The sequence below is a fragment of the Piliocolobus tephrosceles genome, chromosome 7 (assembly GCF_002776525.5).
Source record: "Piliocolobus tephrosceles isolate RC106 chromosome 7, ASM277652v3, whole genome shotgun sequence".
NCBI classification, from domain to species: domain Eukaryota; kingdom Metazoa; phylum Chordata; class Mammalia; order Primates; family Cercopithecidae; genus Piliocolobus; species Piliocolobus tephrosceles.
This window is the reverse complement of record NC_045440.1, coordinates 87,405,031-87,425,660: the sequence shown is the minus strand read 5'-3', so window position 1 is coordinate 87,425,660 and position 20,630 is coordinate 87,405,031. Positions and strand designations below refer to the sequence as shown.

Here is a 20,630-nt window from a genome sequence, read left to right as displayed (position 1 = left end):
ACATGCTTGACACTCCACTTCACCCTACATGGCCACTCCACCTCCAACACCTGTCAATACCATATAAGAAAGTCTCAAATCATTTGTATCTTACATTCTCCACTGCCACTACTTCAGTTCATCCATCTCTCACTGGACAACTGCAGTGGCTTACTTCAAGTCACTCAAATCCAATAACCATATCCTCCATAATCAGTCTCCACTCTGCAGCCAGAGGGATCTTTTGGAAACACAGATCTGATCATGTCACTGCCCTCCCACTTAAAACCATTCAATGTTTTCATGCCATCTTTAGGAATAAGAACAAAGTGATTTTCCTTATCTATGAGATCCTGTAGAGTCTAGCCCCTGCCTACCTCTCTATTTCAGGTTGCACCTGACTTGCCTTGCTCTCTTTATTTTATTTTATTTCATTTTATTTTATTTATTTGAGATGCAGTCTCACTCTGTCACCCAGGCTGGGGCAGTGGCACATCTCAACTCACTGCAACCTCTACTTCCCGTATTCAAGCAATTCTCCAACCTCAGTCTCCCAAGTAACTGGGATTAAAGGTCTTGCCATCATGCGTGGCTAATTTTTGTATTTTTGTAGAGACAGGGTTTCATCATGTTGGCCAGGCTAGTCTTGAACTCCTGACCTCAGGTGATCCACCTGCCTCAGCCTCCCAAAGTGCTGGGATTTCAGGTACAAGCCACTGCGCCTAGCTGTCCTTACTCTCTTTAATCCAAACACCCATTGTCTTCCCATTCCTTGAATGCACCACACTCTATCCAGTCACAGGAAGTTTTTTGCACATTCTATTACCTCTACCTGGATGCTTTCCCCACCCTTTTACCGAGATCTCAGCTTCTTTCAGGCCTTCCTGGGTTCCCCACTATAGGGGCCTCCCAGGTCTCCTTGCCATACACTTTCATCCAATGATGTTCCTTTCTTTTGGAGCACTTATCTTTGTAACTATACATGCATTCGTGCATTTATTTCTTCAATGTTTTTCTTCTTTCCTAAATTGCAAGCACCAGAACTACCACCTATGGCTGTGCCAAATGTTCTCTGCACCAGAATGTCCACTGAGGGACTGGGAGGGCAGGAACCTGGTTCGCACTCCACTTCTGAGCCATGAGCCCTGGCTGTTGTGCTCCCTCTCATGCACAGTTACCTTTCACTTTGTGAAAGGAGGCATTCTTCTAGCCAAGCACAGGACTGCACATGCTCAGAAAACCCACATTGTTTTTTATTATACTTTACGTTCTGGGGTACGTGTGCACAACATGCAGGTTTGTTACATAGGTATTCATGTGCCATTTTGGTTTGTTGCACCCATCAACTCATTTACATTAGGTATTTCTCCTAATGCTATCCCTCCCCCAGATTCCCACCCCCTGACAGGCCCCAGTATGTGATGTTCCCCTCTCCGTGTCCATGTGTTCTCATTGTTCAACTCCCACTTATGAGTGAGAACATGCAGTGTTTGGTTTTCTCTCCTTGTGATAATTTGCTGAGAATGATGGTTTCCAGCTTCATCCATGTCCCTGCAAAGGACATGAACTCATCCTTTTTCATGGCTGCATAGTATTCCATGGTGTATATGTGCCACATTTTCTTTATCCAGTGTATTATTGATGGACATTTGGGTTGGTTCCAAGTCTTTGCTGTTGTGAATAGAGCCACAATAAACATACATGTGCATGAAAAGCCACATTTTTATAGTTTGCATGAAGACAGTTTACTCAGGCCCCCAGGGATCCTGGTAGACACCATGTGTGGTTTGTTCTATACTCTATCCCCAGCCCTTAGGGCAGTGGCTGGTCCACATAAGTGCCTAATAAATAGTTATTGAATAAATAAGTGAATCTTTCTATCTTTGTGAATGTACAAATGCACATTCATTTTTGTCATGAATATGCGTATTCAGCCTTGGGCCCTTTTTGTCAGTTTTCATTATAAGAATAACACTGCTATATTTATCTTTGTAAAATTACTTTGTTTTCTTTTATTTATTTGAGGTTTAATTCCCAAAAATAGGAATAAGTAGGCCAAAAGGTAGAAGCATTTCTATAACTCTTACAATATATGGGCAGATTATTTTCCAGAAAAATTGAACCAATTTGCATTACAAAGCACAATGTATAGCTATTGTTCTTCAGTATTACTGATGTGACTTTATTATCCCCATTGCTGTTGCATTTTAATAGGTTATTTTAATTTGAAGTTCTTTAAATAGTGCCTGGAAATAATAGTTCCTCCATATATATTTGCTAAATGAATTAATTTCCTATGGGCCTATTTATTTTCATAAATGTGATCATTCACCTTCTGCATTTCTTTCATTGTTCACCATCATTTTTTCATCATATATAACAAGTTATTGAGTAGAATTCAGGCATTGATATATTCTTGTATGTTTTAGATATCTGGTTTTCATTCAAAACATTTAAATTCTGTCTTTTCACCTATTACATTAGTCAAATCACCTATCTGAGAATTTCTTTTTGATATTTACTTTACATCAATGTGAAATGGCCAAAATTTTGACAAATCATCTAAAAATCCTTTTAACCTTTAAACCATTATTGTCTATTTCTGCTGAATACTCATTAAAACGGGGGTACCAGAGGAGACTTTTAGGTCTTTGGACTATTTTAATTCCACATTCTTACTCTTCATCAGAATAACTCAGTTATTCCTTTTTTTTCCTTTCCTAAAAGGCAGAAATGGTCGATGCAATATGAGATTAAAAGTATGAGCAGAGATAAGACTTGATTAATACTGAAAGAGAAAACTTCATTTTCATTTTTTTCCTATCTCAAACCTGTGAGCACTACCTGTGTTAAGAATACAATTTACATTTTCACTACATCCTTTTGAATATAGTCTCTTTGTATTGCACCTTTTTGCTTAGCATAAAAAGCATACCTCATCTAAGTCCCACAATATCCCGCTGAACAAATACACAATCAGTGTCATTGCTTAAATATTCATTGAAATATCTTCAGGATTCCTCCTAAAGTAACTTTATCCAGTGCTAAATCAAGGTTTTTGCCACCATTTGGAATAGCAGAGAGGAAGTAAAGATTCTGAGAATCATACTTTGACATGTCTTATCACACCAGCCTGCTTGGGTTCCTCCCTTATTTTTCCTAATGTCTGTGGGCAAATCAGTATCATTAAAACAACAGCAATAACTTTGTTGGCATCACTAGTTACGGTTAAAGAAAAGACCTCTTGACTTGAAGTCAGGTCTTGTCTTAGATTTTAATTTCAGTGATGAAATTCTTAAGTATTTGTTCTTGAACAATTCACTTAACTGATTCTGGACCTCAGTTCCCATGTCTGTAAGTATAGGTTAAGAACCCACCTCACTGGCCGGGTGCGGTGGCTCATGCCTGTAATCCCAGCACTTTGGGAGGCTGAAGTGGGCAAATCATGAGGTCAGGAAACTGAGACCATCCTGGCCAACATGGTGAAACCCTGTCTCTACTAAAAAAAAAAAAAAAAAAAAGTACAAAAAGTAGCTGGGTATGGTGGCATGTGCCGGTAATCCCAGCTACTCTGGAGGCTGAGGCAGGAGAATCCCTTAAACCAGGGAGTCCGAGGTTGCAGTGAGCTGAGATGGTGCCACTGCACTCTAGACTGGCGACAGAACGAGATTCCATCTCAAAACAAACAAACAAACAAACAAACAAACAAACAAACAAACAAACAAAAAAGCTGTCTAAAACCAGGGGCAAGTGGGAGGCTGGGCCTGCAGACATCTCTCAGCAGGTGCACACTTGCCGCCCTGCGCTTTGGATCCCTCTCAGGGTGAAGGTGACAGTGGACCCAGACCCTTCCCTGGTCTACCTACCTGAAGTGGACCCAGAGGCTGTCAAAGACAAGGCCGGCTTCCAGAACTGCGTGTTGGGTCCCCTCCCGGACCATGTCTTTACCACCTACAAGCTCATGTACATGTACCAGATAGTGGATTTCGTCAGGAGCAAGCACACCTGGTTTGGGGGCTTTTCCTACAAGAAAATTAAGGTCATGGAGGCCGTGGACCTGCTGCATGAATTGGTGGATGAATCGGACCCAGGTGTAGACTTCCCCAACTCGTTCCAAGCCTTCCAGATGGCGGAGGGCATCCAGAAGCTCACCCAGGCAAGGACTGATTCCAGCTTGTTGGGCTTCTATGACCTAGGGAAGGTCCTGGCCGTGTTTGGGGGGCCTCCGTCCCCAGGCCTCCGTGGTTTTGTAACTCCGCTTTCCAGGACAATCCCGACCTCCAGGATCCTCGATACAGCACAAAACTGGGTGTGTATTAGCCCCACTGTGGGCTCGGCAGGGTCCTCATGTCCTAGGGCCATAATGAGTACTTGTACCGTGTCAGGCCTCTGACCCCAAGCCAAGCCATCGCATCCCCTGTGACTTGCACGTATATGCCCAGATGGCCTGAAGTAACTGAAGAATCACAAAAGAAGTGCAAATGCCCTGCCTCACCTTAACTGATGACATTCCACCACAAAAGAAGTGAAAATGACCGGTCCTTGCCTTAGGCGATGATATTATCTTGTGAAATTCCTTTTCCTGGCTCATCCTGGCTCAAAAAGCTCCCCCAGTGAGGGGGACTCCCAATACTGCCCGCCAGAGAACAACCCACCTTTGACTGTAATTTTCCTTTACCTACCCAAATCCTATAAAACGGCCCCACCCTTATCTCCCTTTGCTGACTCTCTTTTCAGACTCAGCCCGCCTGCACCCAGGTGAAATAAACAGCCATGTTGCTCACACAAAGCCTGTTTGGTGGTCTCTCCACGCGGACGCGCATGACATACCGGTTGATGATGTTCAACAAGTTCTCGCTCCCAGTGGAGGCTTCCTACAAGATCCGATTCCACTCCTTCTGCCCCTCGCACACAGGCGGTGACTACTGGCAATGGTGCAGCAAGCAGGACCTGCCCTGGGTGCAGGAGTTCAATTTGACCAACTGCCCTGACCTGCCAGACATGGACAAGCTGTGGCCCTACTACCAGGGGCTCATTGATAAGTACTGCCCTGGCATCCTGTGCTGGTGACCCCTCCTGCCACCCCCACCACTGCTGGACCACAGGCCTGGCCCTCAGCATGCCTAGCAAGGTCTGGCCATGGGCATACACAGCCACCTTCAGGGTCTACCTCAGTGGGGAACCCCACTCATCCCTTATAGCCACCACCTCTCATGGCCACTTGTGCCTAGTGGCAATAAAGACCTTGAAGGAGAGAGAGAAAACAAAACAAAACAATCAAACAAAAAAACCTACCTCACCAAAGTGATATGGTCATTACATAAGAAAATAAAGGGATTTACTTAAAAAAAAAAATTTAAAACTATACACTTTGTACAAATATTTGACATAGTTACCCAGTTTTTACTCCAAAGAAATATTTAGTTAGGCTACTGTATTAGGATATGCTTATTTGATGCAGTATTTTCCAGCCAAAGTACCATAGCTAAGTATTCTTCCCCGCACTTGAAGGAAGATAAACAGAGCATGGAATAAAGGATCCACATTATCCTTTTTCTCCTCTTTCCTTCCTTAGAAGTTGTACCCAGATTCTTCATCGCTCATCCACTTCCGTAAGACCAATTCAATTCTGAAATCAAGACCTGCTAGGGGGAGAAGGGGCTAAACATTTTATATCTGTAATATCTAAACTCTTAATTTTGTTAAAAATCTATGTATGCAGACATTCCTCAAAATGTTTTACAGAAAAAAATCTAGGCTAACATGTGTTTGCCATTCAGTAGTTTTATGAATATCAAAGTATCTGCAAAGAGCAAAAAGCCCAGGCAGAAGTGGCCTTAGAACATCCTCTGATATTTGCTCAGTCACAAAAGTTTTGCTAGAATTTATTTTTAGTCAAGTTTTAAAGTTGTCAAGGAATAAAGTGTTTCCTAATAATGTTGACAAAGATAAAAGGATAGCTCAGAAAAAGTCTACACAGGTTATCTAACCTCATGTTTCCCAAATAAAACCCAGTTGCAAATTTGCTTAATGAGAACAAATATTTGGAGTTTTAATCCCTTACTCAGCCTTGAATGTGATGTTCTTTCCATTGATAGCATGTAGAGTTAGTTTTATATATATATAGGTGGAAATAATTCTACATGAGAAAATGTATTTAGACCAGAACCTTCTTTATTTTAGGAAACATTTTCATTTCTTACAATTATTAAAGCATTAATCATTCTAAATTGCATCTGCTTAAGAAGGCTGCCTGACTAGGTCTGCATCCATATGCCACAACTTATGAGCTGTGTATCTCCAGGCAAGTTACTCAACTGAGACTTCATTTCTTCATCACTCAGAATGGAGAAACACTAATACATGACCACCTCATAAGATTGAAAAGTATTATATGTATTAAAACATAAAAGGAACTTGGGAAAATATCTCACTCATAGTAAGCACTCAATAATATTATCTATTAATGTTACTGTTACAATATTCTTAGTAGTAATAATATTTGCTAATTGACTATCTGTACACACACTTACCCCACGCCTAGATTACAAACAGCTTGAGGGCAGGTGTTAGTCATCTTTATAGCCCCAGAAGTTGGCAGAGTATCTAGCCTATTATAGAGTATGCTATTTCTATGTACTCCTAATTTATCTTTTTCCTTTTCTTTTCAATTTATACAGTGAATTCTTTATCTTCCCTTGCATGATTGACCTTCAAAGCACAATCATCCATACAATCTTGGATATATCCAAAAAAGTACTTATCAAAGCCTTGCTGAGAAAGACAATGTTTAAAACAGATTGTTTCTCTGAATATTCTAAATGTATGCCATTGATCACGTCTGAGTAACAAAGAAAGAGCTGGGTATCTGGAATGCATTTTACTGACTTATCTCCTTCCATCCATAAACTTACTCTTACTCAACTTTACTTGAAAGTGATTCATAGCCTTTACTGGGGGCTCTATTACAAATGCTCCTAGCAAGCTTATTGTTGTGTCTATTGCAAGAATATGAAGTTTTCTACCACTTTGCAGAATGGCCCCTTTACTAAGCCCTTCAGGAGATATTTCTGCCTGTCTTTAAACCAACACTGGATCCATATTTATGGTACAGAATGATTACACCTAAATTTGAAGCCCCGCTGTGCCAAAGTGTTCATTTTTTTATGAATTCCATTTTATGTCCCCATTCTTGTTTTTCTTTTGCTCCTACATCCAATTTATGCTCTTTTGTATTCTACTTTTCCTTGTGAGTACTTTCTGGATACAGTAGCTCTACTAAAAAGAGCTGTGCAGGTTGTACACTGCACAACTCCAGAGGGCTCCAATCACATTACATTTTGTATGTAACACACAATTTGTAATCCTACATGTGGCAGCCCTGGACAAAGCTTGGAATGGATGACTGACCAGGGACTATCTTAATATTCTAGCTCTGTCTGAAAAAATATATATAAATATATATACACACGTACACACAAATGTATGTCTGTTATATATGCTATTTATGTATGTATGTGAAAATGTATGTGTGTATGATGTGTGTATGCGTGTGTATACTTGTTCCTCACATTACTGAGTTTTGCATATACAAGTTATCTTACATAGTCCCTGAGTATATTTCTCCATGACATTCTCACACCTGCTTTTTGTTCATTCACTCAACTTTGGCACACTAGTACCCAACTTTGGCACACTAGTACTATTTCTTCTTAAAGATAATCAGATATCTATAGTAGGTACTAAATATGGCCTTGCTTCCTACAGGAGAGATTAGTAGTTTATTCAGAAACACAATAGATGGTAGGATTATCTAGTTCCAAAGCATGTATTCTTTCCACAAAACCATACCATGCTTTAATAATTCTCCTTTTTCCCTACTTCACTGTAAGTATTAATAAATACTTACATGATTAGAGTGAAAATCAAAAAAGTCTTTGAGTTATTGTCTAAGGTCATAGCAAATAGAGGTGGCTCTAGGATTAGAACCATTTCTTTGTTTCCTGGTCCATTGCTCTGCTCACTCTATTTTTACCTAGGGATACAATAGCAAACTCAACTCTTTGTCCTCCAGCATGGGCTCTTTCAGAAACTCTATGTGGGGCTGGGAATATTTAGGCTATTTAATGAGTGAAACTTTCCATGGCTGGAATGCTGGAGAAGCATTTTGTGGACAAGATGAAAAAAAAAAAAAAAAAGATGCTATTTTAAACGTTGCTGAAAGAGTTTGGGCAAAATCCATCTGGCAGACAGACTATTTCTTCCGTTTAAAAACTCATCAAGCACTCCAAACGTGTAACCTGTAGGCAAGTTTAATTAAAACTTGAGAAATCTCAAAATAACCTGACATTTAAATATGTTATTTCCGTTCTGTTCTCATAGTCTAACATACATATACAGATATTCTCAGGTTCAAATTAACCTCCCCAATCCCATCCAACCTTGCATAACTACTGGATTACCCTGTATCCATGACAACGGGAATGTGAATGAAATAGACTCATCCAATCATTGTCCTTCAAATATTAACATCAATTTCATAGAAAGGGAAGAAGGGAGACAGAAGAAAGCTGACTAGATGCAAGAGTGAAGATATGGTTGTGACAGCAGATGACAGACAGAATGATATGTACATACATAGACAGATGGGGTAAAATTTATTTCCCTTGTCTTCTCTGACAAAGGCGGAGCTTAAGAGTGCCTTAGGAAAAGACTAAAGTTAGTGATTTTCCACAAAGGGAAAACTTTGAAATGTGAAATCATTGAGCACATGTTTAAAGATTCCAAATATATTCTTTCTGCCTTAGAGGAGGAATTCCATTTTTTTTTTTTTTTTTTTTTTTGAGACAAGGTCTCACTCTGTCACCCAGTCTGGAGTGTATTGGTGTGACCATGGTGCTTGCTGCAGCCTCGACCTCCCAGGCTCAAGTGATCCTTCTACCTCAGTCTCCCAAGTAGCTGAGACTACAGGCGTGTGCCACAACACCCAGCTAAGCTAATTTTTGTGTTTTTTGTAGAGATGGGATATTGCCATGTTGCCCAGCCTGGTCTTGAACTCCTGGGCTCCAGCAATCTGCCCGCCTCAACCTCCCAAAGTGCTGAGATTACATGCATGAGTCACCTTTCCAGGGCTAAGTCCACTCTTAAGTGGCTTGGAGAGCCCTGGACCCTGTCATTAATGCTAAGTGCAGGTAAGTGGCCAAGTTTGAAGCCATGAGTGGCCTTACACCAGTTTCCTCCCACTTTTTTCCTTCCTTCTCTCGCTTTGGGCATTTTATATGATTTCATTTCTTTTTTCTTTCTTATCATAATAATTATACTTGTTTTTTAAAGTTTAATGGTTACTCTACAGTTTTCAATATGCATTTTAAATGTATCTGAACCTACCTTCGTATAACACTATGCCACTTCACATGTGGTGCCTTACGACAGAATGTTTCCAGTTCTTCCCTCTCAGCCCTTATGACATTGCTGTCATTCATTTCACTTATCCATAGGTTATAATTACCAAACACATTACCACTTTATTAAACAGTTGTCTTTTAGAACAATTAAGAATGAGAAAAATTGCTGAGCATGGTGGCTCATGCCTGTAGTCCCAGAACTTTGGGAAGGTGAGGCGGGCACATCACCTGAGGTCAAGAGTTTGAGACCAGCCTGGCCAACATGGTGAAACCCCATCTCTACTAAAAATACAAAAATTAGCCAGGCGTGGTGGTGGACACCTGTAATCCCAGCTACTCAAGAGACTGAAGCAGGAGAATCACTTGAACCCAGGAGGCAGAGGTTGCAGTGAGTCAAGATTGTACCATTGCACTCCAGCCTTGGTGACAACAGCGAAACTCTGTCTCAAAAAAAAAAAAAAAAAAAAAAGAAAAAGAATGACAAAATATTTTACTTTCATTTATGCCTTTTTAAATGTCCTTCCTTTCTTTGTGTAGACCTGAGTTTCTGATCTATGTCATTTTCCTTCTCCCTGAAGAACTCTAAACATTTTTTGCAGGGCGAGGCCGCTGGCAATTGATTCCCTCCGTTTTTGTTTTTCTGACAATGATTTTGTTTCTCCTTTACTTTTGAAGGGTCATTTCCCTAAATATGGAATTCTAGTTGGTAGTTTTTCTTGCAACACATTAAATACCGTATTCCACTGTCTTTCTTGTGTGACTTCTAATTTAAAAATCTGCTACAACTCTTATCCTTGTTTCTCTATCTTAGGTACTTCCTCCCTCTGGATTCTTTCGAGGTTTTGCCTTTGGTTTTTTGCAGTTGGAATATGATATGCCCAGAAGTTGGGGGTTTTTCATTTGTTTTGTTTCTTTTGGTATTTATCTTGCTTAATGTTCTCCTAACTTCCTGGATCTATGGTTTTGTATCTGACATTAATTTTGAAAAGTTCTAGGCCATTTTTTTTTTTTTGAGATAGAGTCTCACTCTGTTGCCCAGGCTGGAGTGCAGTGGTGCGATCTTGGCTCACTGCAACCTTCACCACCTGAGCTCAAGCAATGCTCCCTCCTCAGCCTCACAAGTAGCTGGGACCACAAGGCATGCCACTATGCCCGGCTAAGTTTTTATGTTTTTAGTGGAGATGGGGTTTGAGCATGTAACCCAGGCTGGTCTTGAACTCTGAGCTCAAGTGATCCACACATCTCAGCCTCCCAAAGTGCTGGGATTACATATTAAGCATAGTTTTAAAACATTTCCTGTCTAATAACTTCAATATCTGTGTCATATTTCAATCTATTTCTGATGTTTGTTTCTTGGGACTGTTTTTTCCTCCCTTTTAGCATTCCTTATAATTTTTTTGTTTTTTGTGGTTCAAAGCTAAAAATTATGTAACAAATAATATGGACCGAGGTAAACAGGTCTCTAGTGTGACATTTTATAGGAATTTGGCTAGGAATCAGGCTGTGTTTAACATTTGGTGTAGCTATTGGTGCCAGAGGCTTCAAATTCCTTCTAGTTCTCTGTCTTTGTCTCCACTGTTGACTGGGCTTAGGGCAGGTTAAGAGAGGCTTCTCAGAGAGGTTTTGCATCTTGCCGCTATTTGAGCTGTAATTCATTAGTATTATATAGGATACTTGGTGTGGGGGTAAGGCATGGAGAAGGAGAAACAATTTATAATTCTGTGATTTTCAGTTTTTTGTATGTCCCAATGCTGTGACATTCACAGCAAAGCTAAGTTTCTTAGCTTTCCATCTCCCTTAGATAAGACAGGAAGGCTTAAAGGGGCTGCATTGGGAGAAATGTTCTTTCCTCACGTGGCACAAAGCTCTGGTAAAGTATTTTTCTCTAAATAGTAGGCCTGCGGTATGGAGAACAAATATGCTCTGGGCATATTTCAGGATGATTCATCTTCCCCTACGCCTGCCAGAGCCAAGAGGGGATCTTCGTTGGCTCTCCACCCTAAGAACCTGATGAGGTTCCTGGTGGTAAATCCCACCAAAGTGTGAGTGACTTTATAACCCTGGCCCCCAAGAGTTTCTCACTCTCATGCTAGTCCACATTCAGCCTCCAACAATTTATTAAAATTAACGTTTAAGCATTCTTACCAGTTCCTACTCCAGAGGTTTCTGTTGCAGTAAGCAGATATGGCTGCAGTTTTATGGATTCACCTCTCTCTCCCAATTTGGGGATGGTAGTTTGCCCCGTGACTTTAGTTCTCTGACGGATCTAAGAAAACTCGTTAATTTTTCAATTTTGCAGCTTTTTCTTGTTGTAAGGACAGGAGTAATGACTTCCAGGCTCTTAACCTGTCAGAGCTAAAACCCTACATTAGTTTTTTTTAACAATTAACAGCCAACTGGAATGCCCCTTTTCTGCAACAACAGAAGTTGTTCATACTGTATAACATAAATCTTCAGGAACAGGGCCCATGCAGCTTCTCATATCTCATTGCTTCCAAAGGTCAGAGTGTTTTCTCTGTCTTCTCCACCTGTAGAGACTGTTTTTGTTAATGTGATCCTTCTTTCCCAACTTCTAACAGATTAACTCCAAGGGGTTCAGTCTATTGTGTTATGCTCTTAATGCAGAACATATGGTGTCTTTTTTACACATTTGAAATGTGGTTTTTCTTGTTGGTTTTTACAGACCAACCCTTCTTTCTCAGATCATTGGTAATGATAGACTTTTCATCCACTTATCTTATTCATTTCTGTGTTCATTTATTCCCCCACTCTTTGTTGCTTATTTCTCAAATGCAAAATGCTCTTCTCTATCCTTCCAAGACATAAAGCCCACAATTCCCTGGCATTCCAGGTGGGGAGATGTATGTGAATGACTCTATTACAGAGCAGCTTATGACATTGAGAAACAGGATGATTTTGGAGTACAGCAGGAGATGAGATTGGATTCACCTCAGGTGACCAGGGCATCATGAAGGGCTGGCTTTCACATTTGATGTTGAGAGCTATATGAGCCAGAGCCCAGGTGGGAAACAGACACACTCAAGTGAGGCAATTGAGTAAACTTTAATAAAGGGATTACTGACAGAAGTGAGGAAAAGTCTAAGCGCACCTAAATGACATGGTTTGGCTCTGTGTCCCCACCCAAATCTCATCTCAAATTGTTACCCCCACGTGTTGAGGGAAGGACCTGATGGGAGGTGACTGGATCATGAAGGCAGTTTCCCCATGCTATTCTCATGATAATGAATGAGTTCCCAGGAGAGTTGATGGTTTTAAAGTGTGGCACTTCCTTGCTCTCTCTCTCTCTCCTACTGCCATGTAAGATGTGCCTTACTTCCCCTTGGCCTTCCACCATTACCATAAGTTTCCTGAGGCCTCCCCAGTGATGCAGAATTGACTTAATTAAACATCCTTTGTTTATAAATTACCCAGTCTCAGGTAGTGTCATTATAGCAGAGTGAAAATGGACTACTACACCAACAAAAGGTGGCAGTGCATCTCAAATTTAGCAGCAGTAAATGAACTGTTACTACAGTGAGGCCTGAACAGGAAAAGAAGAGAGTATAGTTACCAGAACTCATCAAGAGTGACGGGAATGGCACTTCTAGAAAACATCCACGTGTCAGGAGCTGTAGATTTTGGTAGAGAACTGCAGCCACTGCTAACCTAAGGTTCGGCAGGAAAATAACAGCGGAGATAAATGCTCTGAACCCACTCTCTTCCTGCTTTCTGAGTTCCTATTAGTCTTTTCCAATGGCTGAGCTCAAATGAAGTCAGAGGGCAAGCCTACAGAGGTCAGCTTCCTGGGAAACAAAGGAGCCTGGGGAGAGGTGAAAAGTGTATCTGAAGGAGCAAATGAGGGATACCCAGTCAAAAAGGATTCTGCATTTCTGGAATCTGGGATGAAGGATCTGACAGGATACTGACAGCCACAAGTCCTTGATTTGTGGGACTTAGAGGTGAGAGTTAGAGAAAAAATATGTTGAAAACTGAGCCATTTATATTGCCACATCCTGATACTCTCCGCACAGTCACCTGGACCCTCACTTCTAGGGAATGATTTCTGAAGCAGTATAAATACTTACAATAGTTGCTATTTTTTAAAAGAGATTTCAGTGGAGGAAAAGTGAAACTGGTGGCAAAGCTCACTTTTCTCTCTTACAGCCTTCTAGCAGCAGGAGGAGGAAACCGTCGAACTGCCAATGTGGTGGCCCATGGGTTTGCCAATCTTTTAACGCTAGACAAAAAGACCCTCCAAGAAATTCTAGTGCATTACCCAGATTCTGAAAGGATCCTCATGAAGAAAGCCAGGTACATCCTTTAAAACCCCATTACAGATGAATGGAGTTGGTTTTACTTTGTAAACTCTGAGATAGGGAGAACCGTATTACGATTGTGATAAACTTGATCACAGTGAGATAGGCTTAATAAACAACTATTAATGTAGGTACTCATTGAAACTACACAGGTTAGGATAAATTGCTGTTTTTCTGGTAAATTTTGCCAGAACTCTCACAGAGTTACCTAAAATAGCTTTTCTCTCCTATCCTCAGAGTGCTTTTAAAGCAGAAGGCTAAGACCGCAGAAGCAACCCCTCCAAGAAAAGATCTTGCCTTCCTCTTCCCACCAAAAGAAGAGACACCCAAACTGTTTAAAACTCTCCTAGGAGGCACAGGAAAAGCAAGTCTTGCAGGACTGCTCAAATTGAAGCGAGAACAAGCAGCTCAGGTAATAAGGTGGAGTGAATGGAGGGCTGTCATGGAGAAGGCTCCAGTCTAAGTATATCCACACAAACGCCTACTCTAATTCCATTTCAGGCAATGGGATGATTTGGACTAATATAATACTAATAATTCCTGCTTTATATATAGCACATTATTATTTAAACTGCTGAATTCCCACATATCATCACATTTAACCCTCACAGGATGTTTACAAACAGCCTTAATATACATGTATTTATAAAGAGTATACCCTCATTATTCATAGATTATTTGCAGATTCTATGTTGGTGAATCTACTTACTATAATTTATTAGTAACTTAAAACCAATACTTATGGTGCTTTTGTGGTTATTTGTGGACAAGAACATGTGCAGGGTGGCAAAATAATTAAGTTGCTTGATGCATACATTTTCAGCTGAGGTTGAACAAAGAGGCACTCTACTTTCTTGTTTCAACTCTCATACTATAAATGAGTGACCCTTGGCTGGGCTTGGTGGCTCACGCCTGTAATCCCAGCACTTTGGGAGGCCAAGGCAGGCGAATCACGAGATCAGGAGATCGAGACCATTCTGGCTAACACGGTGAAACCCCGTCTCTACTGAAAACACAAAAAATTAGCTGGGCATGGTGGCATGCACCTGTAGTCCCAGCTACTTGGGAGGCTGAGGCAAGAGAATCGCTTGAACCTGGGAGACAGAGGTTGCAGTGAGCCGAGATCACACCACTGCACTCCAGTCTTGGCGACAGAGCAGGAATCTGTCTCAACACACACACAAACAAACAAACAAACAACAACAAAGAGTGACCCTTTTGGGGCCATGGTTCCACATTTTTGTGCTTTTTGCATGTGTGTGATTTGCTGTTTAAAATAGCCCCCAAGCATAGTCCTGAAATACTGTCTAGTGCTTCTAAGTGCCAAAGTGCTGTGATGTGCCTTTCAGAGAAATTATGTGTTAGATAAACTTCATTCAAGCATTACAGTGCTGCTTCCATGAGTTCAATATAATGAATCAATAATACCTCAAATTAATCAATTGATCAAATTAAACAGGGTATCTCTAAACAAAAACACACATGAAACAAAGTTATATATTGACCAGTTGACAAAAATATTATGGTTTGAACCATAATATCTCATAGGAACCTAATGCTGTATTTCCCTCAGGAGCAATGGTTCAGTACTTTCTAACTTGCTGTTTGTTGAAACTTTATAGAACAAAACTACATGAATAATAAGTATCAACTGTATATATACAGACATACATATGGATATATAAATAAATAACCTATTTTATCAACATTTAACATTTTCACAAATATTCAATGTTCTTTTTTTTTTTTTTTTTGGTTTCTGTATTTCTTTGATTCTCAGGCAGATACTGAGAAACAGAGCAGGGATTCAGGTTTTCTGAACCTAGTCATTATGTTATCTCTAAAACTGTAGAAAATGGGTAGCTGTGGACCTTTCAGAAAATGAGTAAAGCACATATTATAAACTCAGTCACATACAAAAGATGAAAACTTGCCTTTTCCTTTTCCACACATAAAACACTGTGGTGAAAATTAGGGATCCAGTATAAATCAAATGCTTCATTTGTATTGGCATAGAAATAGTAATTTGCTTAAAAAATGTATGGGAGTAAAGAAATATATAAGTAAATGTGTTAAGAATCTCAACTTTATCTGTGCACATTCATATCTCGGGCAAGCCTTTCTCAAATTGATCCCAACCAACCATTACCAATAAAGAGCATAGTGTACCTTTTGCTATGAAATTTCTATAGCTAGTGCTAAAAACAATAGGTTCCAACATGACAGGTCAAGGACCTGTGGGACAAATGGAAAAGATTGTACTAGGAAAGGGATAAGTTTCTCCCTGAGTTTCTCCCATGAGCTTAGGCAAGAGGAAACCCTACTTTCTACAGTACTTTTATATGGTAGTGGTTAATATTTTTTTATTAAAAATAAATATTTAAACTTTTATCTCTACAGAATAAGTAAGTATTTAAAAAGCAAAAACAGAGTCCTGAGCACTGAGTCTAATAATTCGGAGAGTATAAGGACCAATAGGAAGAGAATTCCTTAGCAGAGACAAAAAAACGCAATTCAGACTAACGTCATGAGTCAAAGGCAACAGGTCCATTCTCTAACACACCAGAAACTTAGTCAAATGATAGTCAGAAGCAAAGCAGACATGATTCCTGGATTCACATAATTCAGACAGTCTGTCTTGGTGGTGATCTTAGCCATTGCATGCGAATCAAAATCCAATCCAATGTGCTTTTTTTGTTTTTTTTTTTTTTGAGACGGAGTCTCGCTCTGTCACCCAGGCTGGAGTGCAGTGGCTGGATCTCAGCTCATTGCAAGCTCTGCCTCCCAGGTTCATGCTATTCTCCTACCTCAGCCTCCCGAGTAGCTGGGACTACAGGTGCCCGCCACCTCGCCCAGCTAGTTTTTTGTATTTTTTTAGTAGAGACGGGGTTTCACCATGTTAGCCAGGATGGTCTCGATCTCCTGACCTCGTGATCCACCCGTCTCGGCCTCCCAAAGTGCTGGGATTACAGGCTTCAGCCACTGCGCCCGGCCCAGTGTTTTTAATTATGATTTCAACACCAGTTACTTGTAATTGCTCTTTCCAGAAAAAAGAAAATTCTGAAGGAGGAAAGGAAGAAGGAAAAGAAAATGAAGATAAACAAAAAGAAAATGAAGATAAAGGAAAAGAAAATGAAGATAAACAAAAAGAAAATGAAGATAAAGATAAAGGAAGGGAGCCAGAAGAGAAGTCACTGGACAGACCTGAATATATAGCAAGTCCTATTGCAGTGGAGGAAGAGCCCCAGTCAGTTAGGACAGTTTTACCCAGAGAAACTTCCCGTCAATCACTCATCATCAGCATGGCTCCTTCTGCTGAGGGTGGAGAAGAGGTTCTTACTATTGAAGTCAAAGAAAAGTCTAAGCAATAAATGTTTGATTATCTTTAGATGTGATATAGCTAGTTCCCAAAGAGATTGTACCTAGGATTGTAACTTAAATTAATGAGGGGAAATGACCTGTTGGGACTCTTGAGAAATGAAAGGCAAATCCCGAGCTTAGTTTCTAGGACTTATCTGAGAGTGTGATTTCATGCAGTGGTAATAAGAAGGTTATTAAAAGCCATCCCTATTCTCTGTTTTCATTAACTTTATGCAATTGCTATATCTTCTAATTGTATGTAGTAAGTTTCCTTTTCCTTTGGTTCTTTCCCGATAATGTTTCTTCCTCCCAGTTTTATTAGCTTGCTCTTGGCTGTGACGTGATTCACTAACCTTTTCTCTTAATTTTTATTGTGTTTAATTTCTTGTATGGCACTCTTAAGGCTGGCTAATTGTTCTAGGTTTATGAATTTCACCTCTTACGTGTAAGGGGTATAAGCCTTTAATGTAATAGGTCAAAAATCAGATTTTCTTCATTCAAATGAGGTTGATGAGTCACTGTAATATCAAAAAATCCCCAGCAGCTGGGACTGAAGGGAAGCAGAGATCATGAAGCCTTCTGAATGAGAAGTCTAATTTTTGGAACAGTCCCCTGAAGAGCAACGTTGGTTGGCAGAATTAGCAAACTGGCAAAAATCACATTGCAGGAACATATTGGAAATTGTACCCTTTGCTAAAGAAATAAACTTCAATATTTTCTCTTCTAACCAACTTAAAAGACACCAATCTACCTAACTCATCTGCCTCAAGGGAGTTGGACTGGAGGATACAGGCTAAAGTGACACTTATCAGAATCTTCCTCAAGCACTTGCTGGAAAAGATATCAGATTGGAACTTCTTGCTGTTTAAAATTAAGCTTTAGTAAACCAAAGTGATGCAGTTAGGAAGGCAGACTCTACACATGTCAGATTGACATATCCCCACAATTTCCGGAACCTACATGTATAGCTATTTACAAAATCTCCAAGTTAATTGAGTGCACTTTAGGAAGTCATCCTCATGAATTAGCTAGCATTAGCATAATTACCAAAGTTGCATGCTGTGAGGAGGCTACAAAGGCCAGGCTGATGTCAGAAGTAATAATACATATAGAATTCCATTCTAATAAATGCCATTAGTGTATAACATCAAGTTCTGTGTAATGAGGCTATTTCCAAGTCCCCAAAGATGGTCATTGTAACAGCACTTTGCTGAGAGGGTTTTAACAAATCATATTAGCCAAAAAGCCTACAACATAGATGTATTTAACAAATTATGTACAAACCAATCACTATAATAAACTGTATCATTTGATAGAGTCACCATTTTTGAATGTAGTGTTTGAATATCACAAAATATAACAAGTTTTCCTAAAGAATGGTTGATTTTTTTCAGGATTTAAGGGAATACGGACAAATTGTTAAATAGCATTTATTTGATAAATGGGAGTTTGTATGCAGAAAGAATGATTGTGTACAAAAAGGGTGTTTTCAAAACCCAGAAAGAAAAGGTAGAATAGGGCTGAAGAGTCTGATAATAGGAAAAGAACAAAAGTCCTCAACTTGTGAGCAATATGCTTTCCCCTTAAACCCTGTAATTTATTCAAATGATATTAAAATATAACACCATTGCAATTTATGCTCTTCCCCTGGCAGTGATTCCCCCCCCAAGCTATCCTGTTTTAGATAATATCAATATATTTCCAATCCATCAGACTAAAATCTTAGAAAATTCAAGAACTCTTTTATTGTTGATATAGTGCCACCAAATTCTTTTTCTTTTTATATCTTTCTAATTATCCCTTCTTTTTCAATCCCATTGCTAACACCCAGTACATATTTTCTGTTCAATGCAAATAAACATTCACTTTTTACCTATAGTCTTCTCTGGTCACTGGTCTGCCCTCTCAGTCCCTTTGCTATTGGAAAATAAAATCTTTCTAAAACCCTACTTTTGACCATGTTACTTCCCTGCTCAGTGGCTGTATTAGAGTTCTCCAGAGGGGGGAAAAAAAAAATAGGGGATATATATCTATCTCAGGCCATTCGATTCAGACAGGAACATAGACCACTGGTTCTTCTGGTTCTGAGGCCTTCAGACTCAGACTAAAATTATGCAACTGGCTTTCCAGGGACTCCAGTTTGTAGATGGTAGATCATGAGACTTCTTTTCCTTCATAATTTCATGAGCTAATTCTTTATAATAAATATATTTAAATATATTATATATTATAAATATATAGAGTGATTTATTATATATTTTAATATATATCATAGAGATATTTATCATGTTTTTTATTTATATATTTTACATATATATGATTTATTATTAGAAATTGGCTCACACAATTGTGAAGATGTTCCATCATCTGCAGTCTGTGAGCTGGAGACCCAAGAGAGCTGGTGGTGTGGCTCTAGTCTGAATTCAAAGGACTGAGAATTAGGAGAGCTAATGGCGAAGTTTGCAGCTTGAGGCAGGAGAAGACTAATGTCCCAGCAGGAGCAACCAGGTCAAGAGAGCAAATTGTCCCTTCCTCCATCTTTTTGTTCTATTCAGGGCCTCAACGAACTGGATTATGCCCACCTACATTGGGGAGGGCAACCTGCTTTACTCTGTCCACCAATTCAAATGCTGATCTCATCCACAAACATACCCAGAAATAATGTTTTACCAGCTATCTGGGCATCCTGTGGCCCTGTCAAGTTGACACATAAAACCTATCATTACAGGAACCTATTAGTTCTCCTACCAGTTAAATCCTATGTATACAAATTTAATTTCCACTACCCTAACCATATCCTCCACTTAAGTGGGTCTCCTTGCTTTTTCTGGAACAAACCTGCCCTTCTTCCTCTGGCCTTTGTTCCTGCTGCCTGCCATACTTTGGAAGTTTGTCTCTCCTCCATCACTTACCTCTGTCCTATACTTCCAACTCTGCTCACATTTTCTCTCTCCCAGCTGCCTCTAAAAACATCAACCTATGATGGTTCTATCTCAAGGGATTATCTTTTGTACTTTCAGGAAGTGCCACATAGTACAACATGTCCTCTAATTTCCTCTTAATTGTAAATTATTTCTGCTTAATTATAAATTATAACACAGCAAAGACTAGCTCTTGTGCTTTCTTTGCATAGTGACAAAAAGCCCAGTTTTTTAAAGGGGGAGAGAATATGAGTAAGTAATTCATGGATGAAAAACAAATAAGTAATCGACAGAGAAAAGGTGCTTGACTTCACTTGTGCTCAAAGAAATACAAATCAGAACAAAAATGGAATACCACCTTATACCCCTCTAACTGGAAAATATTTGAAAGCAGATAATAGTACCAAGTGCTGGCAAGTATGTACACTGGATCTACTATTCTAGCAATCTTAGCAAAATTTTGGCAGCACACCTTAGAACTCAGCAGTACCATTTCAGAGTATATATGCCAGAAAATTCTTAAGGATTTCCATAAGAGGAAATCCATGAGGATATATAGCATTGTTTATAGTACAAAGGAATTGGAGGCAACTCTAATATCTACCTCTAGGAGAATGGGAAAAAAATATGGTGTGTGGGAGTATGGTTGT

At 39.7% G+C, this 20,630-nt stretch overlaps 1 protein-coding gene across 2 annotated transcripts in view; it reads left to right on the top strand.

The window, feature by feature from the left end:
- CNGB3 (cyclic nucleotide gated channel subunit beta 3) overlaps positions 1–18,935 on the top strand; it is a 155,218-nt gene extending 136,283 nt beyond the window's left edge. The window contains exons 16-18 of one of the 2 annotated variants that reach the window (XM_023222921.2): positions 13,548–13,694; positions 13,937–14,111; positions 16,747–18,935. In XM_023222921.2, coding sequence (XP_023078689.2) covers positions 13,548–13,694; positions 13,937–14,111; positions 16,747–17,070 — 646 coding nt within the window. In that variant the 3' untranslated portion in view covers positions 17,071–18,935. The remainder of the gene's footprint in view (positions 1–13,547; positions 13,695–13,936; positions 14,112–16,746) is intronic. The other variant, XM_023222922.2, reaches the window with a different exon arrangement.
- The last annotated feature ends 1,695 nt before the right edge of the window (positions 18,936–20,630 follow it).